Source organism: Coffea arabica, chromosome 2e (genome assembly GCF_036785885.1).
Source record: "Coffea arabica cultivar ET-39 chromosome 2e, Coffea Arabica ET-39 HiFi, whole genome shotgun sequence".
Lineage (NCBI taxonomy): Eukaryota > Viridiplantae > Streptophyta > Magnoliopsida > Gentianales > Rubiaceae > Coffea > Coffea arabica.
Window position 1 is genome coordinate 76170443 of NC_092313.1, and position 19872 is coordinate 76190314.

Here is a 19872-nt window from a genome sequence, read left to right on the forward strand (position 1 = left end):
TTTTTCTTTTATATATATAAAAAACAACAATCCAATAAGACAATTAGGTTTGTTTGGACAGCTGATTATTTTTTAAATATATTTGCTTACATCATCATTATAATTTTTAATATATTTTTTTATCTTTTCAATTATCTTTTTATCTCACATACGTCACATCACAAATAAATACTATAGTAAAAATATCTCAAATAATTTACAATCCAAACAAATAATAAAACCAGCTCAACAAAGGCATCGCTATATTTTTTTTTTTATTGAAACGATAGATGTCCTATAATCTAATCTAGCCTAGTCTAAGGGGAAGGGGAGGGGGTTCGATGTGAGTACAGACTCCATCGATGAAGGTCAATTAAGACCGTCAGGCAGGGATTACTTACACAAAAAAAAATTTTCTTGCTTTTCTTCTGCCCCCACCGGCCCCACCCCAACCCTCCAATCCCCTCTTTTCTTTTCGAGATCCCCTCTTCATCTCATCATCGTCATCATCATTTCTATTAAATTTTCCTAAGCATTTGAAAAAGCAATTAGTGGTAGTATCTATTGCTTAATCTTTTTCTTAAGTTTTCTACGAAAAATGGCAATTTAATTTTTTCCACAGAAAATCTGTAAAATGCCCCATGCCTTAGTCTCTCTATCTAAGGGTGTGTTTGGATTGCATTTTTCATGAAAAAATTACTATAACGATTTGATGTATGTGAGGGAAAAAGGTAATAAAGAAATGTGATAACGAAAAATAACGTAATTTTTGGACGAAAACCGACAATTCAAATAAAGCCTAAGCATTTCCACGCGAGGAAAACAAAAAGGCAAAATTGAATTATTGTATTCCCCCTCCCCCCCCCCCCCCCCCCCCCCCCCCCTTTTTTGATACAAAACAAACAATTGCAGAATAACTTCAAAAACTTGTCTTCTTCCCAACTTCCCAAGTCCTAGTAGAGAGTAGAGTAGTATAATCTTCTTCCCAAACAACGTCAAACTAATTTCTCCTTCTCGTTTTCCTTTTTCTTTTTTATTTTCTGATGGATTTTACTATTCTCTAATCTTATACTTAACAGTCTAGTAATTATTTTCCCCCCCTGGATTCCGATTTCCCTTAAAAATCACTGCCTCCCAATTCACAAACACTCCCAAAATAGAAGCCACTGCCCAAATTTTCCCCCTTGCCTTGCCTTCTCTCTTCTCTTATTTTTCTAGAAATTCACGATCCCTTTACTCCTTCTTCACTCATTTTATTAGTCAATCCTTTATTCCCGTCTATCTTGATTATTCAGCAAAAGGAACCAAAAAAGCTAGGAAAAGAATTGGGCCTTTTTCTCTTTTTCCCCTTTTTTTTTGTTTTCTTTCTTTTGGTGTTTTGCTTTTTTCTTTGTGTTGGGGGTTCTCTCAGATTCCGGCACCATTGCTCTGATTTATTTCTTGCCCGCGACAGCTTCTTGAAAGGCTTTATGTTTCAGTGTTTTGTATTTAATTTTTGATTTTTCTGATCAGTTCCTCCTCTTAGGTATTAGGATTGCCTCTCTGTTTCGGTCTTTTTGTTCCTTCCGGGCAAATTACAGATATCCTATTGAGAAATACAAGTTTCTGGTGATTTTTCCATGTCATGGACATCTGATTGTTGAATTTAAGTTTTTAACGTCGTTGTTCCATCTATAAAGTTCACTGCTTCAGTGTTTTTTAGGGTTTTTATCCATTCTATAGTTGGCTCAGGATATTTACTGGACGAATATACGGCTGGCGAGTGAAACTTCTTTTCTGGTTATCTTGACTTGAGATACGAAAGTGGGGTTCCTTTTCTGCGGGGTGTCTGGAAAGGAAAGTTGAAAACTTGAGTTGGGGTTTGATCAAAAAGATTTTAAAGATTGAATTTTTTTTGTGGTATTTAACAAAAGTTATAGTGTATGGGAGAACATGAGGAATGGCCAGAGCCTAGTGGGCTATTGCCGAACGGGCTATTGCCCAATGCAGAACCGGTGGCTCGCCTCCTGGACTCAGAGAGATGGTTAAGGGCAGAGGAAAGAACTGCAGAGCTTATTACCTGCATTCAGCCAAACCAGCCATCCGAGGAGCGCAGAAATGCTGTTGCAGATTATGTGCAGCGGCTCATCGTGAAGTGCTTCCCGTGTCAGGTTGTTGATTCCCGGTTTAATATTTAGTTGTTTGCGGTACTATTACTTAAGAAAATTTGTTTTGTGTTTTCTTACCATTACGTGCTGTTAGCTGCTATGTTACTGCTTTTCTGCGCACTGTTAGGAAATGGCATTAATATAGGAATGGTAGAAGGAAATATTTATGGTTTTGTATATGTGCTTCATGCATGTATTATTAGAGGACCACGCTTTTAGTGTCTTCCACCATGCATGATCTCGAACAGAATGATGAACCTGTAGTTTCAGATGTGTTCTCTTAGTTTCTCTTGATGATTTTCTAGAACTTTAAGCTAATTACTTCTCATTTGGAAAGCTCGTAGTCTATCAAGCTCTAAGGTACTTGTCACTTGAATGAACAAGAAAATTAAGTAACTAGTACTTCTTTAGATTTCCAAGTGATTGTGAAGTGGTGCCTGATTTCTACTCCATTTTTGTGAAACAATCATCCAGATATCAAGGATTGTACATTCCTTGTCAATTTTTTTAAGTTGTAAAGATGGAGGTTTTTCTTTTCCTTGGACGAAACAAACATCATGCTCTAGAATGGTTTCTTAAGCTTTCATGGCTGCTCTAGAATGGTTTCTTAAGCTTTCATGGCTGAGTTGTCTATCCCATTCTGCAAAATAAGAATGGAATTTAACATTGAAAAGTTTTCCAAGATAAGGCTACTAGCATTTTATGGTTATAGTTGCAAACAATCATCCAACGTGAATAAGTAAATGCGTGCAGTTGAAGATCACTTCCGCACAAGTTTACCCACAATGAGAAGGTGGAGTGCTGTAGACATGGTGAAAACAATGACATGTCTTTTTGTGCTGCTGAATCTGTAGAAAAATTTGCTAATAGGCAACAGTTGGTGACCTTCTTTCTGATCCCATTTTGGAGCCCCAAAATATAGCGCCACTCGTGGAATTTTATATTTTAAGTAAAAGAATTTCCAATTATGTTGCTTGAAAAGTGAAAGAAACTTTTCCTTCTGATATTTGTGTTGAATGACCATGTGGAATTGCTGTGCTTGGATGTACTTATACTGACAAACTCAATTGCTCTTCCCATAAAACCTGTATCCAAAAAATGGATGAGAGGAATTTCTTTTATCCGGTTTTATGGATGGATATATGTGCACTTCTCTTTTACTGTCAGTTATCTTTTTGGACTTCTTGTCAATTATGTTTGATCATTTTTTGATATACTATCTTATGCATTTTGCCCATATATAGGTTTTTACTTTTGGCTCTGTACCCTTGAAGACTTATCTACCGGATGGAGACATCGATTTAACTGCTTTTAGTAATAATCAAAGTCTGAAAGACTCATGGGCCAATCAGGTGCGCGATATGCTAGAGAATGAGGAGAAGAATGAGCACGCTGAATTTCATGTGAAGGAGGTTCAGTATATTCAGGCTGAAGTATGTGTTATGTGCATTGTAGTTTATCAGTTTTAAATTTTGCGCCCCTTGAATTTTGCTATATATCTGTTGCTTAGTCTTGAGAATATCAGGCATTCTGCTTCTGTAAGATGTTATAGATGTCCTTTAGCATTTTGATATGTTGCTGCCTGGTTTTTTTTTACCATCACTTTCACATGTAGTAGAATCAACTTGCCTGATATTGTTCTCCTTCTGAGAGAAATAGTTAACATTAATGCTTCCTACAATCAGAGAAGGTAAGCTTTGTTATGGCTTGTGGCTGAAGTGTAAGGTTGGCTGCCCTACTCTGTGATTCTGCTTTCTTCTAGCGGAAGAAGGCTGCAGTTTGCCACCTCTCAGGACCCCCCTGAAACCCCTTACTTTGTTATAGGAGTCTCTTATAATTCCCTTCTTCTTTCCTTAATGTTTATTTGTCACCTTTTCACAGAATTTGAAGTTCGTAATCAGTACATTCTTGCTTGCCATCTTGATACTATAGGTGCTTCCTCTTTTCTAAGACTGAAGTCCTGACTATAAGACTTGGCTTTTACCTGTGCAGCCTTTGTACTTTTCTTAAAATGGATTCTGAAAAAAAAAATTTTTTTTGGCCCTAATCTTTACAAATCAATAATCTCATGGGCACTTGTGGGTTGTTCAGGGGGTTGATTTGAATTTCGTTGTGATCACTTAGCATTCAGTGTATTATTCTAAATTGGATAGTTGTTGTGTTATTTATCTTCTTCCTGTAACTTTATTTTTTATATCGTCTTTTTTCTCCCATGGGGTTGCAGGTTAAAATAATAAAGTGCCTTGTGGAGAACATTGTTGTGGACATATCTTTTAATCAGCTTGGTGGACTATGTACGCTTTGCTTCCTTGAGGAGGTCTGGATTTGCCTATGGTGTTCCTAGTGGCATGTTTGAATTAGAATATTTATGGTGCCATTGTTGCGAGACTTTGATCATGTGATATTTATGTTTGTTGAGGAAGAAAATACTTGATGATGGTTTTTTTTTTTGGCAGGTTGATCATCTGATAAATCAGAATCACTTGTTTAAGCGCAGCATCATATTGATCAAGGCTTGGTGTTACTATGAGAGTCGTATACTTGGTGCTCATCATGGACTTATCTCAACTTATGCCCTGGAGACCTTGGTGCTTTACATATTTCACGTTTTTAACAATTCCTTTACTGGACCACTTGAGGTTGCTATCCGGTAATACATTTCTGTGGAATTTAGCCTCTCTTGTCTTCCCACTCAAGCTATTTATTTAATCTTTCAGGTCCTTTATCGTTTTCTGGAGTTCTTTAGTAACTTTGATTGGGACAACTTCTGTGTTAGCTTGTGGGGACCTGTACTGATTAACTCCCTTCCTGATGTAACTGGTATAAATGGATCAATTTCTTCTTGTTAACTGGCTTATCGACAATCTTGTCTAATTGCTAATTCCAATTCTTCTCATGGAAATGTGTTGCAGCTGAACCACCTCGAAAGGACAGTGGTGAATTGCTACTCAGCAAATTGTTTCTTGATGCATGTAGCTCTGTATATGCTGTTTTTCCTGGTGGGCAGGAAAACCATGGCCAGCCTTTCGTCTCTAAACATTTCAATGTGATAGATCCTTTACGTGTAAACAATAATCTTGGACGTAGTGTTAGTAAAGGTACCTGAGCACTATTTTTTCCCTTAATGTTGCTATCTATGACTGAACTTCTTAATTAGTTTTTGTTTTGTTTATCACGTTTTTGCCCTGGTGACAGGTACCTTTTATATATATATATATAGGTGTGTGTGTGTGTGTATGTGTTTGATATCCTACTCAAAGCATACAAAATCTCATTCAGTTAATGAGCAGTACAATTTTCAGATTTTATTCCAGTAATGTCGTAAGGTTCTTATCTTTGATGGTCTTAAATAAGTTTTCCTTCATCCAAACTCTCTCTCTCTCTCTCTCTCTCTCTCATCATGGTAAATATTTGGTTCATTATCTGTCTTTAGGCTCTTAATATCCATTAACTTATTGTACCACCCCAAAAAAATTTGCTTCTGTATTTTTCTCGTGTAAGGATGATGGTTAAGTAGGTTACAGTAAGCAGCTAGCCCTCTAGTGTGATTGGCTTGATACCTTCAGCAATTAGTTTTTTGTGTGGATTTGATTTAGATAAGCTGTTCTTGCATGCTGGACCAATCACCTCTTAGATTATAAATATTTCTCCTCGGCCTTATACTTACTTTAGTCTCTTAAAGCTGTTTGGAAAAGGTGAATATCTGAAAAATCTTTTCAGTTAGTTGAAAGGTTATTTTCTTCGTGGAAGTTTTAAAATGCTAAAGCAGTGTTAGATAATACTTTCAAGGTCCTTTACGCAGAGAGTTTTTTGTTTTGCCTTTTGCATTTCAAATTAAAATGAACTAGAATGATATTGCCTGTTGAGAAAACTTGAATTTTTTAAATAAGAATAACTAGCTTGTCTAAGCAATGTAGGTTTTTTTGCCCTTGTGTGTGTGCTTTTTTTTTTTTTTTTGTGTGTTGTGGTTTGGGGGGGGGGGGGGGTGGTTGGTGGTGGTTAGTTTTAATGAGTTTGTTATGGAATATCTTACAAGTGCAGTAGGCTTGGGTTTTAGGCATCTGGATGCAGAATTTTTAGCCAATGACTATGCTTCTGTACAAGCAGTCCATCTTTGTGTTGACAATTGAAAACCATTTGCTTTAAACATCTCAGTCCTCTACAAATTGCTTGCCTGTTCTCTTATCTATTGGGTAACTGGAACTTTCAAAGTCTATCTTTTTTATTCTTCCTTAGTAAAATTATAAGCTTAAGGCCATGTAGCAGGTCTTGGGTCCTTCCCTGCGTTGTAGCATGAGAATGGGGTTGGAAGTTTTTTTTTTTTGTTCTCTCCTTCATGGACCATGAGGAATAATTTGCCATGGATTAAAAAGCTACTAAATCTAGTTTGATTAATCTTTGGACACCAGAAATGAACTTTGAGGCCTTTTCGTAGGGGAAAAAAAATAGATAATAACTTCTGTCTCTTCATGATAATTGAAGGATTAATATTACACTCATATGTTCCTTCCTTCAGTTTCGTCTCTTACAAGCATAGACTATTATTGATTGGTTAGCTCTATGGCATCGTTGAACTCTTTTCCTTAAGTGATTTATGCTGGTGAAAAATAATTGTTTCTCTTGATACGACAATAAACTTTTTATTTTGTTTGATATGGTTAAAATGTTTATTCTTGTAGATCTGAAATGTAAAAATTACTTCTTTAGGAAATGTTCTTATCTAAAATTAGCAAATAATTATATTTTGGTAGTTGATTCTGGTTATTCTCTCATTCAATCTTTTCTCTGATTTCTTTAACTTTTTTTTCCAAGGTAATTTCTTTCGAATTCGCAGTGCGTTTGCATTTGGTGCTAAAAGATTGGCTAGATTACTTGAATGTCCCAAAGAAAACGTAATTTTTGAAGTCAATCAGTTTTTCATGAATACATGGGACAGACATGGCAGTGGCCATCGGCCTGATGCTCCAGTAAATGATTTATTGCGGCCGAAATTGGAAATTAACCTATCTGAGCCTGAGAATACTATGAGTAACACAAGAGTGAAGAAAATGAATGATAAAGTTTCAGCTGATGAGGTGGATATAGAGGAGACCCAAACTCATTTTAATGCTCCCCAACATGGTAAATACTCTTCTGGAAGCATATCCAGAATGAACAACTCTTCTGCTTCATATAGTCAAAGGCAAAAGAATCATGGAAATTTAAACAGCTCAAGGGTGGCTGATCATGCAAGAGAATCTACTTCTAATCAGGTTGAGCATTCTGAAAAAGGTCAGAGAAATATCAAATCTGATCAGTTGGTAAATGACATTCCCGGAAGAGTTATGTTGGCCAGAACATCCTCTAGCCCTGAGCTGACTGAGACATATGGTGATGTTTCCTCTCAACTGAGGCGGAATAGAGCACCTGAGAGTGCAAAAGTGCATGTTACTTCCACAAGGCTGGATGGTAGTAACAGGAGGAAGAACCCTGGATCTGAAAGTTTGGCCAGCCATAGTGGCCGATCTTCTGATGAGTCCTCATCTGTCAGGCATGTCCCATCTTATCACAGTCTTGATGCTACGGCTGACTCAGTGAGTGGCTCAAATAGCTATGTGCATGATTCTGGTTTTGATACTTCAAATGAAGAACTTTCCTCCAATATTGGAACCCAGGGGATGCATCAAGAGGAGCAAGATCTTGTGAATATGATGGCATCTACTTCACTTCATGGTTTTAATGGTCAAGTTCCCCTGCCATTTAATTTGTCCTCAGCTCAGCTACCTTTCCCAATTTCCCCGTCCTTTCTAGCCTCAATGGGATATACTCAGAGAAATATGTCTGGATTGGTTCCTGCTAATATTCCATTGATTGATCCCTCTTTCTCGAGCATGCAATTTCCACATGGGTTGGTCTCTCCACCGCTAACACATTACTTTCCAGGAATGGGGTTGAGTACAAACTCAGAAGAGGCAATTGACCGAAGCAGTGAGAATTTTGGTTCCATAGAGATGAACTCTGGGGAGGCAGAAAATGATTTCTGGCAGGATCAGGAAATAGGTTCCTCAGCTGGATTTGAGCCTGACAATGTTAATCTAGAGTTGCTGCAGTCAGATGACAAGCAACACTCGACTCTGTCAGGTTTTAACTTTGTTTCCTCTCCTTGGGTAAGTGGTGCTGGAGGTTCTATGATGGCACAACAGAAGCATAACAAGGAAAAACGTGGACCTCTGCTGGAAGATCATCCGGATAACTCTCAGTTTCAAGAGAACAGAGGAAGTGAAATTTACTCTGAAGAGAGATCGGCAAGTTCGAGGTTTTCTTCTGCTGCTCATAGTAATTCTGTTAGAAGTAGAACCTCATCTGAGAGTTCTTGGGATGGATCAGCAAGTAAGGTGTCAAAATCAACAAGAGAGAGACGAGGAAAGAAAGTTGTTGCTGGAGATTCAACTGCTGGATATGGAAAAGGTAAGATTATTTCTGAACGTGTACATAATCACGCTGAAGATGAAGATCAAGATTGGAACCCACAATCAATTGTGGGTGCTGAATTGACTGAGAGAAGTCTAGGGGCTCAATCTGTTGCTTCCCTGCATGGCCCTAGGCATCACATGCCTGGTTATGAAGTTTCCCAGGCAAGTGGATCAGATTCAGTGGCACCTATTGCACCAATGCTCTTAGGTCCTGGATCTCGGCAAAGGATGACTGACAATTCTGGTGTAATTGCATTTTATCCCACGGGACCTCCAGTTCCTTTTCTAACTATGCTTCCAGTATACAATATCCCTCCTGAAACTGGAGCTTCTGATACATCGACAAGCCATTTTGGAGGAGAGGGGGTCTTGGAGAACAATGATTCTGTGCAGCATTTTGACACAATTGAGGGTCTTGATCAGTCTGAAGATGTAAATTCTTCTACTTCCTTCAGAGTGCCTACTGCCATCGAGACATCTGATGAGCACAAGCCTGATATACTCAACAGTGACTTTGCCAGCCATTGGCAGAATCTGCAATATGGTAGGTTCTGCCAAAATCCTAGGTACCCTGGGCCTCTTATTTATCCCTCTCCAGTGATGGTGCCACCTATGTATCTTCAAGGTCGTTTCCCTTGGGATGGTCCTGGGAGACCTCTTTCGGCCAACCTCTTCACTCAGTTGATGGGTTATGGTCCTCGGCTGGTTCCAGTTTCTCCTTTACAGTCTGTTTCAAATAGACCTCCTAATGTCTATCAACATTATGTTGAGGACATGCCCAGATATCGAAGTGGGACTGGGACTTATCTGCCAAACCCTGTAAGTTGGATTTTTGTTGAACAAGTTCTTCATCATTCCTTTAAAGATTTCAGCTGCTTATTGTTGTTATTTGTCCCTTTTTGTTTCCAAAATTTGGCTACTTATTAATTAGTATGCATGGATAGTGAAGCAAACATATGAGTACATGAAACAGGGTATTTTCTAGCAACAGCGGTATGGGTTTACACCATCAACCCAAGGTTGTCTTTCTAGGACTTCTTAGTGGCAGAATCTTGTTTCTGTTGAAGTGTCTGTGGACACAGGTTACTTAGGTCTATGTGCTGTATATATTCTGCATCTTCAAGTAGCCTCACTTAGTTGGATCATACTAGTCTTTCAAGGCAATGACCATTTATGCGTCTCCCTTCATGAAAATGGCTTATTTGCTGGGCCTATTTGGAAGGGTTTTATTGAAAAATCAATTGGTTAATTTGGAATTTTAAGAGAGAGTCATCGTGACAGTTACTATGATATCATCTTGTATTGAATGTTTAATACTTTTGTCTTAGCTGAATTTGGTTTCCTTTAACACATAAGTAGTCGATTGAACTATGATGTTGATGATATTATATATAAAAAGAAGGGAGGCTGTATTTTGGTGAGCATGTACTTAGAAATTGGTTATGCTAGCCTTAAATTGATTGGTGTAATGAATGCAAGAAGTCGATAGTGTTGGAGCCTCAATGGTACTTGTCTAGACATATGGTAGGAGTATCATCTTACTTGTAGAGTTTCATTAGAAATTGTTGTCAAACAAGGGTTTCTTCATTAATATTTGCAAAATCTATATTGCCTCTCTTCTTCTGGCTAGGCGGAGTTATGTCAAGTTTTTGTCTTACTATTGCTGGTGGTTCATTTTTGTTGCTTCATTACTGACTCCCTTTTCACCCATCAACTGTGTGCATGACTTTTCTACTTTGCTATTCTTCAGAAGGTTTCCATGAGGGATCGCCACTCTTCTGGTGGCAGGAGAGGGAATTACAACTATGAAAGAAGTGATAGCTATGGTGACAGAGAAGGGAACTGGAATGGGAATTCTAAATCAAGAGCTGCCGGCCGCAGTCACAATCGCAACCAAACTGAGAAGTCAAACTCAAGATTGGATCGTTTCTCTTCCAGTGACAACCGGGCAGATCGATCTTGGCCAGCGTATAGACATGAGTCCTTGTCTTCTTATCAGAATGGTCCCTTGCGTTCTAACTCTAGCCAGAATGGTCCTGCTAATGTGACTTACAGCATGTATCAGTTACCACAGATGGATCCTAGTGGAGTATCTTCAAATGGACCTGCTGTTCCACCGGTGGTTATGCTGTATCCTTTTGATCATAATGCTAGTTTTGGGTCGCGTGGTGAACAGCTAGAGTTTGGGTCTCTTGGTCCAATAGGCTTTTCTGGTATGAATGAACAACCACATTTAAGTGAAGGAACCAGAGCTAGAGGAGCATATGATGATCATAGGTTTCGTGGAGGCTCTGGTCAAAGGTCTTCACCAGATCATCCATCCTCGCCTCATCATCACAGGTAATTTTTCTAACTTCTGTTTTCGTTATGAGCCGAGGGATTCTTGTGGTTGATTTGAGAGTTGAAGAATATGTAACACTGTTATATTTAGTTTCAATTTGGATTGTGTGATTTGTATGTCCCTGGTTTTCTGGTTACAGTGGTCATGTTTACAGATGTAAATACTTGTAATAAATCAAGTGCACTATGTTTTTTGCTTCGTGGATCGAAATGGTGTGGCATGCTCATATAATAATTATTCTCCGGGAAATTGAAACCTTTATGATGATATCTAATAATTCCTCTGATAGGATGGTTTTAGCCCAGAGAAGTGCCTCATGTTGGCTGACTGTTTAACTGAAAAATGTGTAGATTATTCACCTGATTGTTACATTGGTCTAGGAATCTTTGGATATATTATTCCCTTTTTGTTACTCTGAGACGAGGCAATCATTCTTTGACCTTTGCCCTTATGATAGCTAATTCGTTGTGGAGCTTTTGCAACGAGCATGCATTATAACAATTGTTTTTGCATGGTTGGATTCACGTGTATTTCGTATGACCGATCACTGGTGATCTCTGCTTCTTTTTTGTTTCTTTTCTTTTCTTTTTTTGGGGTTGTTGGTTAGGTGTGTGTCACTACATTCTGTAACATACATATATCATCTTATTAACAGGAGGACTTAAATAGCTTGCCAGGCTGAAAGGAGCTGCCTTGGAAGGAACTATTAAGATTTTCCTCTATTGTTGAACCATGTAGAGGAGAACGGTGGAGCCGTAGCAAAGTGCCATCCCAGAAATCAGGGAAATGTAGTGAGTGTCACCATGACCATGCGTGAAGGATCTGGTGGGTGCATATTGATATTGGTTGTTTTCTTTTCAAGTTAGTTCTTGATTGGTCTCCTCTTTAGGTCTCAGTAGTTCCTGTATGTAATCTCTATCAAGTCATATTCTAACTGCGGCCATCTACAAAAGATAAGGAAGCACAGCAGGAGGAAGTAGTAGGACTCACATTGGAATTTTATTCCCCACCTTTTCCTTCTATTAGGAAGTTACATACTGTACTTTCATGAAAGTAGAGCCTTTTTTGAGGTTAAAAAAGAAAAAAAAATTAGAATTTTTTAATCTGATATATAGTAGTTTTGTCAATGATGGGACACCGTTCCCCATAGATCCTTCTAGGTTCTAATGATCAGTTGCTTGTACTAGTTTCATCCACCATCTGGATGTATAACAGTGTAGTAACCTGAATGGCAATGACAAGTTTTAAAAAAAAAAAAAATGTCTATTATTTTTTATGTCTTATAGCAGCGTACTATTTTAACGGATCTTCTGTCTAATGTTCTTAAAAAAAAAAAAGAAAATATAGGGCATGGAATAAAATGCCCTTTTTATTTTCAGCAGCATATTATGGTCTATGAATGAATAAAAGGAAATGGTAACCAGCGTGAAAAGGGAAAAGGTCAGGAACGGTTGATTTTCTTCCGTTCTGGTTAGACGGAGTTTGGCTGTTTGAGCTAGGAGACGGTAAACCGTGCTTGTTTATTTGTTTTTGTTGTATCACAGTTGCAGAAGCAGCCCTGGGATCCATCAAATTACTCTCTTCTGTTAAAAAAGTCGATCTAAAAATTCTTCCCGCAAACAGAGACGAATTTCGGCTAAAATTGTTTGCAGAATAAGTTGAAATGGAAAAGGAATATATTTGCCGAGTTGTGGAAACTGTTGACTTTTGGTAGGCATAAGTTGTGGATTACTTTGGTTAGAATCATCAAAGAGAAAGCCAAAAAAAAAAAAAAAGGCATATTTATAATCCCAAGGGATTTATAGGATCCCTATGTTCAAACCACATGGAAATAAAAAGTAATTTGCCTATTTGAAGAATGCTGCCTCAACTATTTAGAGCGCAGTCCAGGAATATTCCTCAAACCCATTTTGCCTAGCACTAGCTTGGGAATTGCCGGAGGATTGTCTAATCCCATGCTTCGACTGAATTCATTGGCGAGCTCAACAAGCCTGTACTTGTCTCTACCCACAGTCTTGTTGGAATTGTAATAACCAAGCCATGCTTGATACGCAGCTTCCTTGTTTTTCATCTCCACGTGGGATAGTGCTCGTTCCACCTGTGGATACAGTCTGGTTATAGTACAGAAGGCCTCAAATGCATATGATTGAGTTGCAGTCCGCTTATACTTGTTTCATAGAAGTGTGCAATATGCTAGGATACAAGCCTATAAATGGGCTTCAGTACAATAGGCAAACATTAAATCTCAGACATACCTTTTTCCTCGTGTCTGGATCAACCAAAGGTACCTCTGCCTTCGTTGTTGGCAAGTCTTTAATGGTTGACAAGAAGAATTCCTCCCAAGGGGCCAATAGTAACATGCCTTGACCTTCTTTGCCTTTGCGCCCAGTTCTACCTAGTCGATGTATATATTGCTGTCTATCAGCTGGCAAACCAATCTGCAGGAACAAACATTTCATGCATATTCAATGGCATTTAGATATGCTGGTCTGCAAACAAATTAACCGTCTTCGTAAGCATATAATTAGCAGTCTCGCTAGAAAGTCAAAAAACGGGTCTCCAGTGTACATTATCAAAAAAAATCTAGAAAAAAAAAAATCCCTCCAATTAAAATACGTCGATTTCCGGATGCACCAAACTGGCCTCATAAAGGTAGGAAGGTAAAGAAAAGATTAAAAAGAGAGTTCAAAACACAAATGTTTAGACACTACTGTCATTATTAAAGCTTCAACTACTCCTTTGTCAATTGATTGTTCTACACCAGCGGGATGTTTCTATTAAGCCAAACACCTCAATTCAGTACCCTCCTCCCCTCCAGCATGGCCCTTTCATATATCATTCTCTCATGAGAGGACTTCTAAGTGAAAAAGCAAAGGACAACAACATCAAAATGACTGCAAAAAATTGCTGAATTCTTAAAACTATAAACACGAAACTGTTCTCCAAGTTGTATCCATAACAAAATCCAAGCATCTCCAATTTGATTAAATGCAAGGTCAAGCAATATTATTACCTGAACAACAAGAGTCACGTCTGGATAATCAACCCCACGTGCAGATACATCAGATGTCACAAGAATTAGACCTTTTGATTTTCGAAATTCATCTGAAATCCTGGTTCGGTAACTCTGGGGCTTTCTAGAATGAATTTCTCGGACATTCAAGTTAAGTTCAGCAAGCAGGTCAGCAACAAGTCTTGTGACCATTGCAGTTGTGCAAAACACAAGAACCTGTGTTGTCAAAAACCAACAATAAGGCAACTCTTACACTATAATAATAATCACAATGCATTGAACTGTAACCCAGGTGAGGCACAACACATTGCCTTGCATAAAAAGCACCAGCGCATCACCCTCCACACCCCCTCCCATCACCCCCAAAAAGAAAACGAAAACAGACACGCACACAGAGATGCGCCACCAGGTAGATGCAGACAGAATCCAATAAACAAGAAAGCCATAAGTATTTCTTTTTTATGTTATTCTTTACTTGTGTACTATAAATGAGACCCTATACACCTATAGCTTTTAAGAAGAGACAGATTAAACGAAGTTCTTATCTTTCTTCACAAGAATCAGTACCACATAACAAGTACAGGCATCAATTATGATTTTTTATTTGAAAACATGTACGCAGACTGTCCTGCGATGCACAACATCTAGCGCGTGTTCAACATGAAAATGAGATCAAGAAATTCTGCACAGGTGGGCACCTACTGCTCAAGCAGTTATAAACAAATTATGCCACGCAAGTACCCCAGCAATTGAACCCCTTAACAACATGAAGAGTCATCACTGACTTTCCATATTAGTCCTAGCAACCCACTCCCCACCACCATATTCTGAACGGGAAAAAAATTTTGTAAAGCAGCATGAAATTGTAATATAATTTCATTTCTCCTATAGCCACCCATTTAAACAATAAGCATTAGGGGCTGGGCCAAAGCCAAGATATAACATGCAACACATGTTAAATAATTGAAGCAAATTTTTGGAAAATGACTATTAAATTTGTCTGCTAAAAGAGCCAGCAATGAACATAAAGTGGCCTCTAAGATTCCCTTTCACCACTTCTTTTCCTATAATACCGGATTTCAGAATTCTGCTGAGTATCTCATGTCTGGAAATGAGCAAGTTACACAGTACCTTATAATCAACATCATCAGCTATATGCTCTTTCAGTAGAGTATAAAGAAGCGTAAAATGCTTGTCTAGAGGAGCAACCATATGCATCTGTCTAACCTGAAATATAGACCATTACAAATCTCAATAGGAAGAAGTATATCAGCAGAAGATTAAATGTTGCCAGAGCTTTTGATACAGTACATAGAGGTATAAACAAATAATAAGTCAGTAAGCTAGAGCCTACTTGTGAATGTGTCTCTTCACTGCCCTCTTGAACTGTGTTGATGAACTCATGATCTCTTTTTAAAGCAATATGACATATATGACGAACCTGCAATTATTTCAAAAAGTTTTTAACTTTTTCTATTTGTTGTGGCTCCCCACTATTATTAAGAATAAAGTGATAGCCTGACCTCCTGTGGTATGGTAGCAGAAAAAAGAAGTGTCTGGCGCTGTTTTGGAACGGCATCTATGATTCTCTCAATATCTTTACGAAATCCCATATCTAACAAATGATCAGCTTCATCAAGCACCAACACTTTAACACCCATCAAACGAGTTGCAAACCCTGCTGTATTCTCAATATGATCTCTAAGTCTTCCAGGTGTAGCCACAAGAATCTGAGATTTAAAAGCACAAGACACTTCCAATCAAACCAAACAAACCAGCAAAAGTAGCTTGCAATGTGTATTGTCTTGCAAGAAATTGAGCATAAAAATTGCATCCAATACATCAAAGTTTTACTAAGGCTAACCAAAGCTACACAGAAAGTTGATGGTTTGCCTCCAGACTAGGGCTTCCATTAAAATGAAGCTTCATACTGTAGTAAACTGCTTTTGAATGAGATGCAAAATACTCACAGTTGTCACTGATGCAACTCTTACTTTTCCGCACCTTTTTTTTTAATAAAAGTTGGGGATGGGAACACTTGGCCATGGAAAGGAAAACGGAGCTCCTATATCAGTTAAGTAAGAAATTAAAATGTGGGGCAGGGAAGAGGAGGCTGAGAGTTTCAAGGTTATTAAGCCATGTGTCTTTCAGGATTCTATGAAGTTCAAAGACTACAAAATTTTGGATCACTGTCACTTCAAAAAGTTGAGACTGAAAGCAGCATTTTGGTTGAAATTTAACTTGGTTCTACTTAATTCCATACAAATTGATGCTACACACAGGTAGTTGTTCACTCTGCTTGGCCCTATAAAGATTCAAGTTTGTATGGGAAGGTACCCCATTATTTATTCAGAAAATTCCTATTGGGTATAGAAGTTAAATTTAATGAACACAAAAGGTGAACCAGTCTTCTGGCACCATCCCAATTCAAGAGCTTTGTGATTATTAATGTTGCATGGAGAGACTGCAAAAATGAGGTGCATACCTGGCATGGATTTGCTTGCATTCTTTTCTGTTCCAATGCAAGCCTTGTACCACCTATTACAACTTGAACACCTATTGAAGGGTGGTATTTCAACAATGTGTTGGCCTCTGTAGCAGCTTGACTTGCAAGCTCCCGGGTTGGGCAAATGACAAGCACAAGTATTGGAGGTCGCTTCTGATCACGAGCTGCAGGTGGTGATTTTGTAATTACCTCGATAGAAGGAAGCTGAGATTGACATTTCAGCCATAAGTACAAGCACAAACGACACACTCTCATTGATGAGATAGATTATAGCTAGATAAAAGTTTCCCCTGAAACAACCAATTAGCTCAGAAATGCATATACAAGGCCAACCCAATTATGTTAGCCAACAAATTCTAAGTATCCAGAAGTTTCTCATTCATTGATTCCAGCCAAAAGATTAATGAGCACAGTCAAAAGATTATGCCCAAGACCAATTGACAATATTTTCATTAGTCAGAAATGCCTCTCCACTGTTTATTTCATCTTCATTGCTCATAATTTTATCACCTGAAAATAACTCTTCATTTAGGACAAGTAAAATAAGAAAATTTGAAAATTGCACACTTGTTATGTAACATATCAAAATATTCTTCCTTACATAGTCCATATGCAAACCAACAACTTAGCCTTATATCACAAATGCCACAAGAAAACTCACCCTTCTCCTTTTCCTTTTTCTTATTTTCTTTTGATCAGTAACAAGCATTTAAGAATATGCATTAAGATATGAGCTTCTTACCAAGAATGCCACTGTCTTCCCAGTGCCAGTTTTTGCCTTGGCCAGGACATCCTTACCTACCAAAAAAAAAGTGGTTATAATGAGCAACCTGATCATACTAATCTAGAAATGACAACTTCATTCATAATTGAAGCACCAATGAGAACGATGTAGAAGCTGCAATGCAGACAACATCAGTTTAAAGACCCTCTTCATTATTTTCCCATCATCTTTCACCTGGCATAAAACTTAAATTAAAATGGGACAACCCAGTTAATTTCCATTAAACTATCCGGAAAAGTTTGAATACTCTCCTCGCTTTACCAAAAGATTAAATTGCAAAATCTTAATCTTCTTCCATACAAATTCCAAAACATTAAAACTTATCCATATCAGTTTTTCACACGAACACTAAAATCTACATCTTTGTTGGTTCAATTGAGAACTCAACTAAATTCACGCTGGTTAGATACTATAGGCCTGCAAAAGCCAGGTGACCAAATTGCACATTGTACTGGTTCTCAAATATTTAAGATACCATATCAAGAAGCATAGACATTCTTTTTCCCAAAGTGGGTAGGCAGGAGCTCTCAAGCATCAAAGACTATAATATGTTAAGCTAAACACGAATGTTTTTCATTAAGTCCTTTGGTAGAAAAAGCTTATCCGAGAATACCTTTTAGAATGACAGGAAGGGTTGCCTCCTGTACTACAGTCATCCTCTCATAACCAACATCTTTAAGTGCTTTGATGGACAAGGGAGAGATAGAGCATTCTTCAAACCTGTTGAATTCACACACATTAATTGGTGAAAAAGTTAACAAGAACTTAACATATGCAAGCAGTCTGCTTTTTCCCTTCTTGTTCTATGGTTTCCTCTCTTCCACTTTAATAAGTATAATTACCTTCTCATAAGGCAACATATGGTTATTGCGTGCATGCAGAGATACAAATAACCTAATCCACTTTCACACAATTCATAATATACATATATAAAACCATATTGAATACCTTGTTTCACTAAGGTATGAGTCACTTCTCTCTGAAGAACTTGAGGGTGAAGCCTTTGGCATACCATCACCCTCACCCTGAGAGAAGGCGCTTTCTTTCTCGGACACATAATTGCCAACATCATCATCATCATCATTAAGTTCTTCACTGCTTTCTTCACTATCAATCAACTCTTTAAACCTCATATACCCCTTCTCCTCCTCGTCTTCTTCCTCATCTTCATCGTCCTCTTCATCAGATGCTATCGATTTCCCTCGCCCTGCCCCTTTCCCTCTAGCATTTCTTCCATAATTCATGTCAATACCTTCCATTTGCTCTCTTGGGGCCCCATTTTTCCGTCTATCCCTTAAACCCCGGGAAGATGTTTTGTTTGAAAGTCGAGCCCTTTGCAAGTCGCTACCATTCTTTCTATCCCTTGAACCTCTTGAAAATATCTCATTTGAATCCCGAGCTTCTTCCCTGCTAAACACGTCATTCAGTCTATTACCCCTGGGACCCCTCGAGAATCTGTCATCTGATCCCCAAGCTCTCTCTCTGCTAAAGATAGCATTCTCTCTACCCCTCCTCCGGAAGATTGGCTCCTTGTCATCCTCTGCTCCCCACTCACCACCACTAAACTTCCCTTTCCTCCGTGGGAACGATCCCTCCAAATCACGAGGCCCACCACGCCTGTTGGAAGCCTGAAAATCATCGGAATCCCCATCTCTCCTCCTCTTCCCACCTCTCTCTTCCCTCCCCCTTTTACCCCAATTACCAGCAACCCTATCTCTACTAAAAACACCACCACCGCTAGTCCTATTCCTGCGACTATTTCCCTTACTATCGTCGTCCTCACTGTCACTAAATACCTGAGTTTTGGAAAAAGACTTAGAACTCAACCCACTGACCCAGTCACTGAGGTCAGCCTCGTCCTCAATCAAACTCTTGGAGGAGGGCCTGGTGGCGGAACTCGTTCTTCCCCGGGTAGAGAGCTTACGAGTGCTACTAAAATGCGTCCGAATTTGCTGCTCCTGGTCATGGCCATTGGTGGATAAAATTGGGAACCTAACAGAATGGTACTTTAGCCTGAGGGGGAAGACCCGGGAGAAAATGGGTACAGGGCGGGTGGGTTTTAACGGTGGGATTGACATCATGGATGTGAAATGAGCCACCGCCAGGGAGGGATTGAGGGGTCGGAGGCCTGGGAATAGGCTTAGCCTAAGTGGCATGCTATGGCTTAAATGTGAGGAAATAATGTTTTGCGTAAAATAAATAAGAAAATAATAATAACAGAAAATTCAGGACGTGTTGGGCTGCAGGAACGGCATTCCGGGAGTCTTTTGTGGGGGGCGTGGGCGGGGGCGGGAGCGGGAGCGGGGGATGGAGGAGGGAGATGAAGAAAGGGAGTGGAGGGTTTAAGAGCCCTGTTGTTTTCTGTAGCTGGGGATTGATCAGGGTTTAAGGAGAACATTAATTTAATTAGCCCAGTAGTCTTATCCGGAAAAAGGTTATAATCTCCATTAAGCAGCTAAAAGCGCAGCCTCCGCATCCTTGAAATATTCCCGCCTCTCTCTCTCTCCCTCTCTCCCTCTCTCCCTCTCTCTCACAGGGGTAGTAATAAAGGAATAAAAATGTGTTGGTATATCCTTTACGGCCTAAAGTTATATATATATATATATAGTCAATGTAAAATTATTTTTTTATACGAGTAGATTTAGATTAC

At 38.7% G+C, this 19872-nt stretch overlaps 2 protein-coding genes across 2 annotated transcripts; one reads left to right on the plus strand and one right to left on the minus strand.

Moving 5' to 3' along the window:
- Positions 1–811: 811 nt before the first annotated feature.
- Positions 812–12195, plus strand: LOC113733297 (uncharacterized). Its single transcript, XM_027259605.2, has 9 exons — positions 812–2129; positions 3371–3559; positions 4351–4443; positions 4583–4765; positions 4844–4946; positions 5039–5224; positions 6939–9397; positions 10329–10918; positions 11575–12195. Exons 1-9 carry the CDS (start codon positions 1902–1904, stop codon positions 11582–11584), a joined length of 4041 nt encoding a protein of 1346 aa, XP_027115406.1. The 5' UTR covers positions 812–1901; the 3' UTR covers positions 11585–12195.
- A 489-nt stretch (positions 12196–12684) lies between these two features.
- On the minus strand, positions 12685–19531 carry LOC113733298 (DEAD-box ATP-dependent RNA helicase 31). The gene is made up of 10 exons (XM_027259606.2): positions 18171–19531; positions 17836–17942; positions 17181–17236; positions 16418–16642; positions 15456–15662; positions 15287–15373; positions 15064–15159; positions 13933–14148; positions 13175–13357; positions 12685–13017 (listed from the first exon to the last, which is right to left on the minus strand). Exons 1-10 carry the CDS (start codon positions 19376–19378, stop codon positions 12790–12792), a joined length of 2613 nt encoding a protein of 870 aa, XP_027115407.1. The 5' UTR covers positions 19379–19531; the 3' UTR covers positions 12685–12789.
- Between the last annotated feature and the right edge of the window lie 341 nt (positions 19532–19872).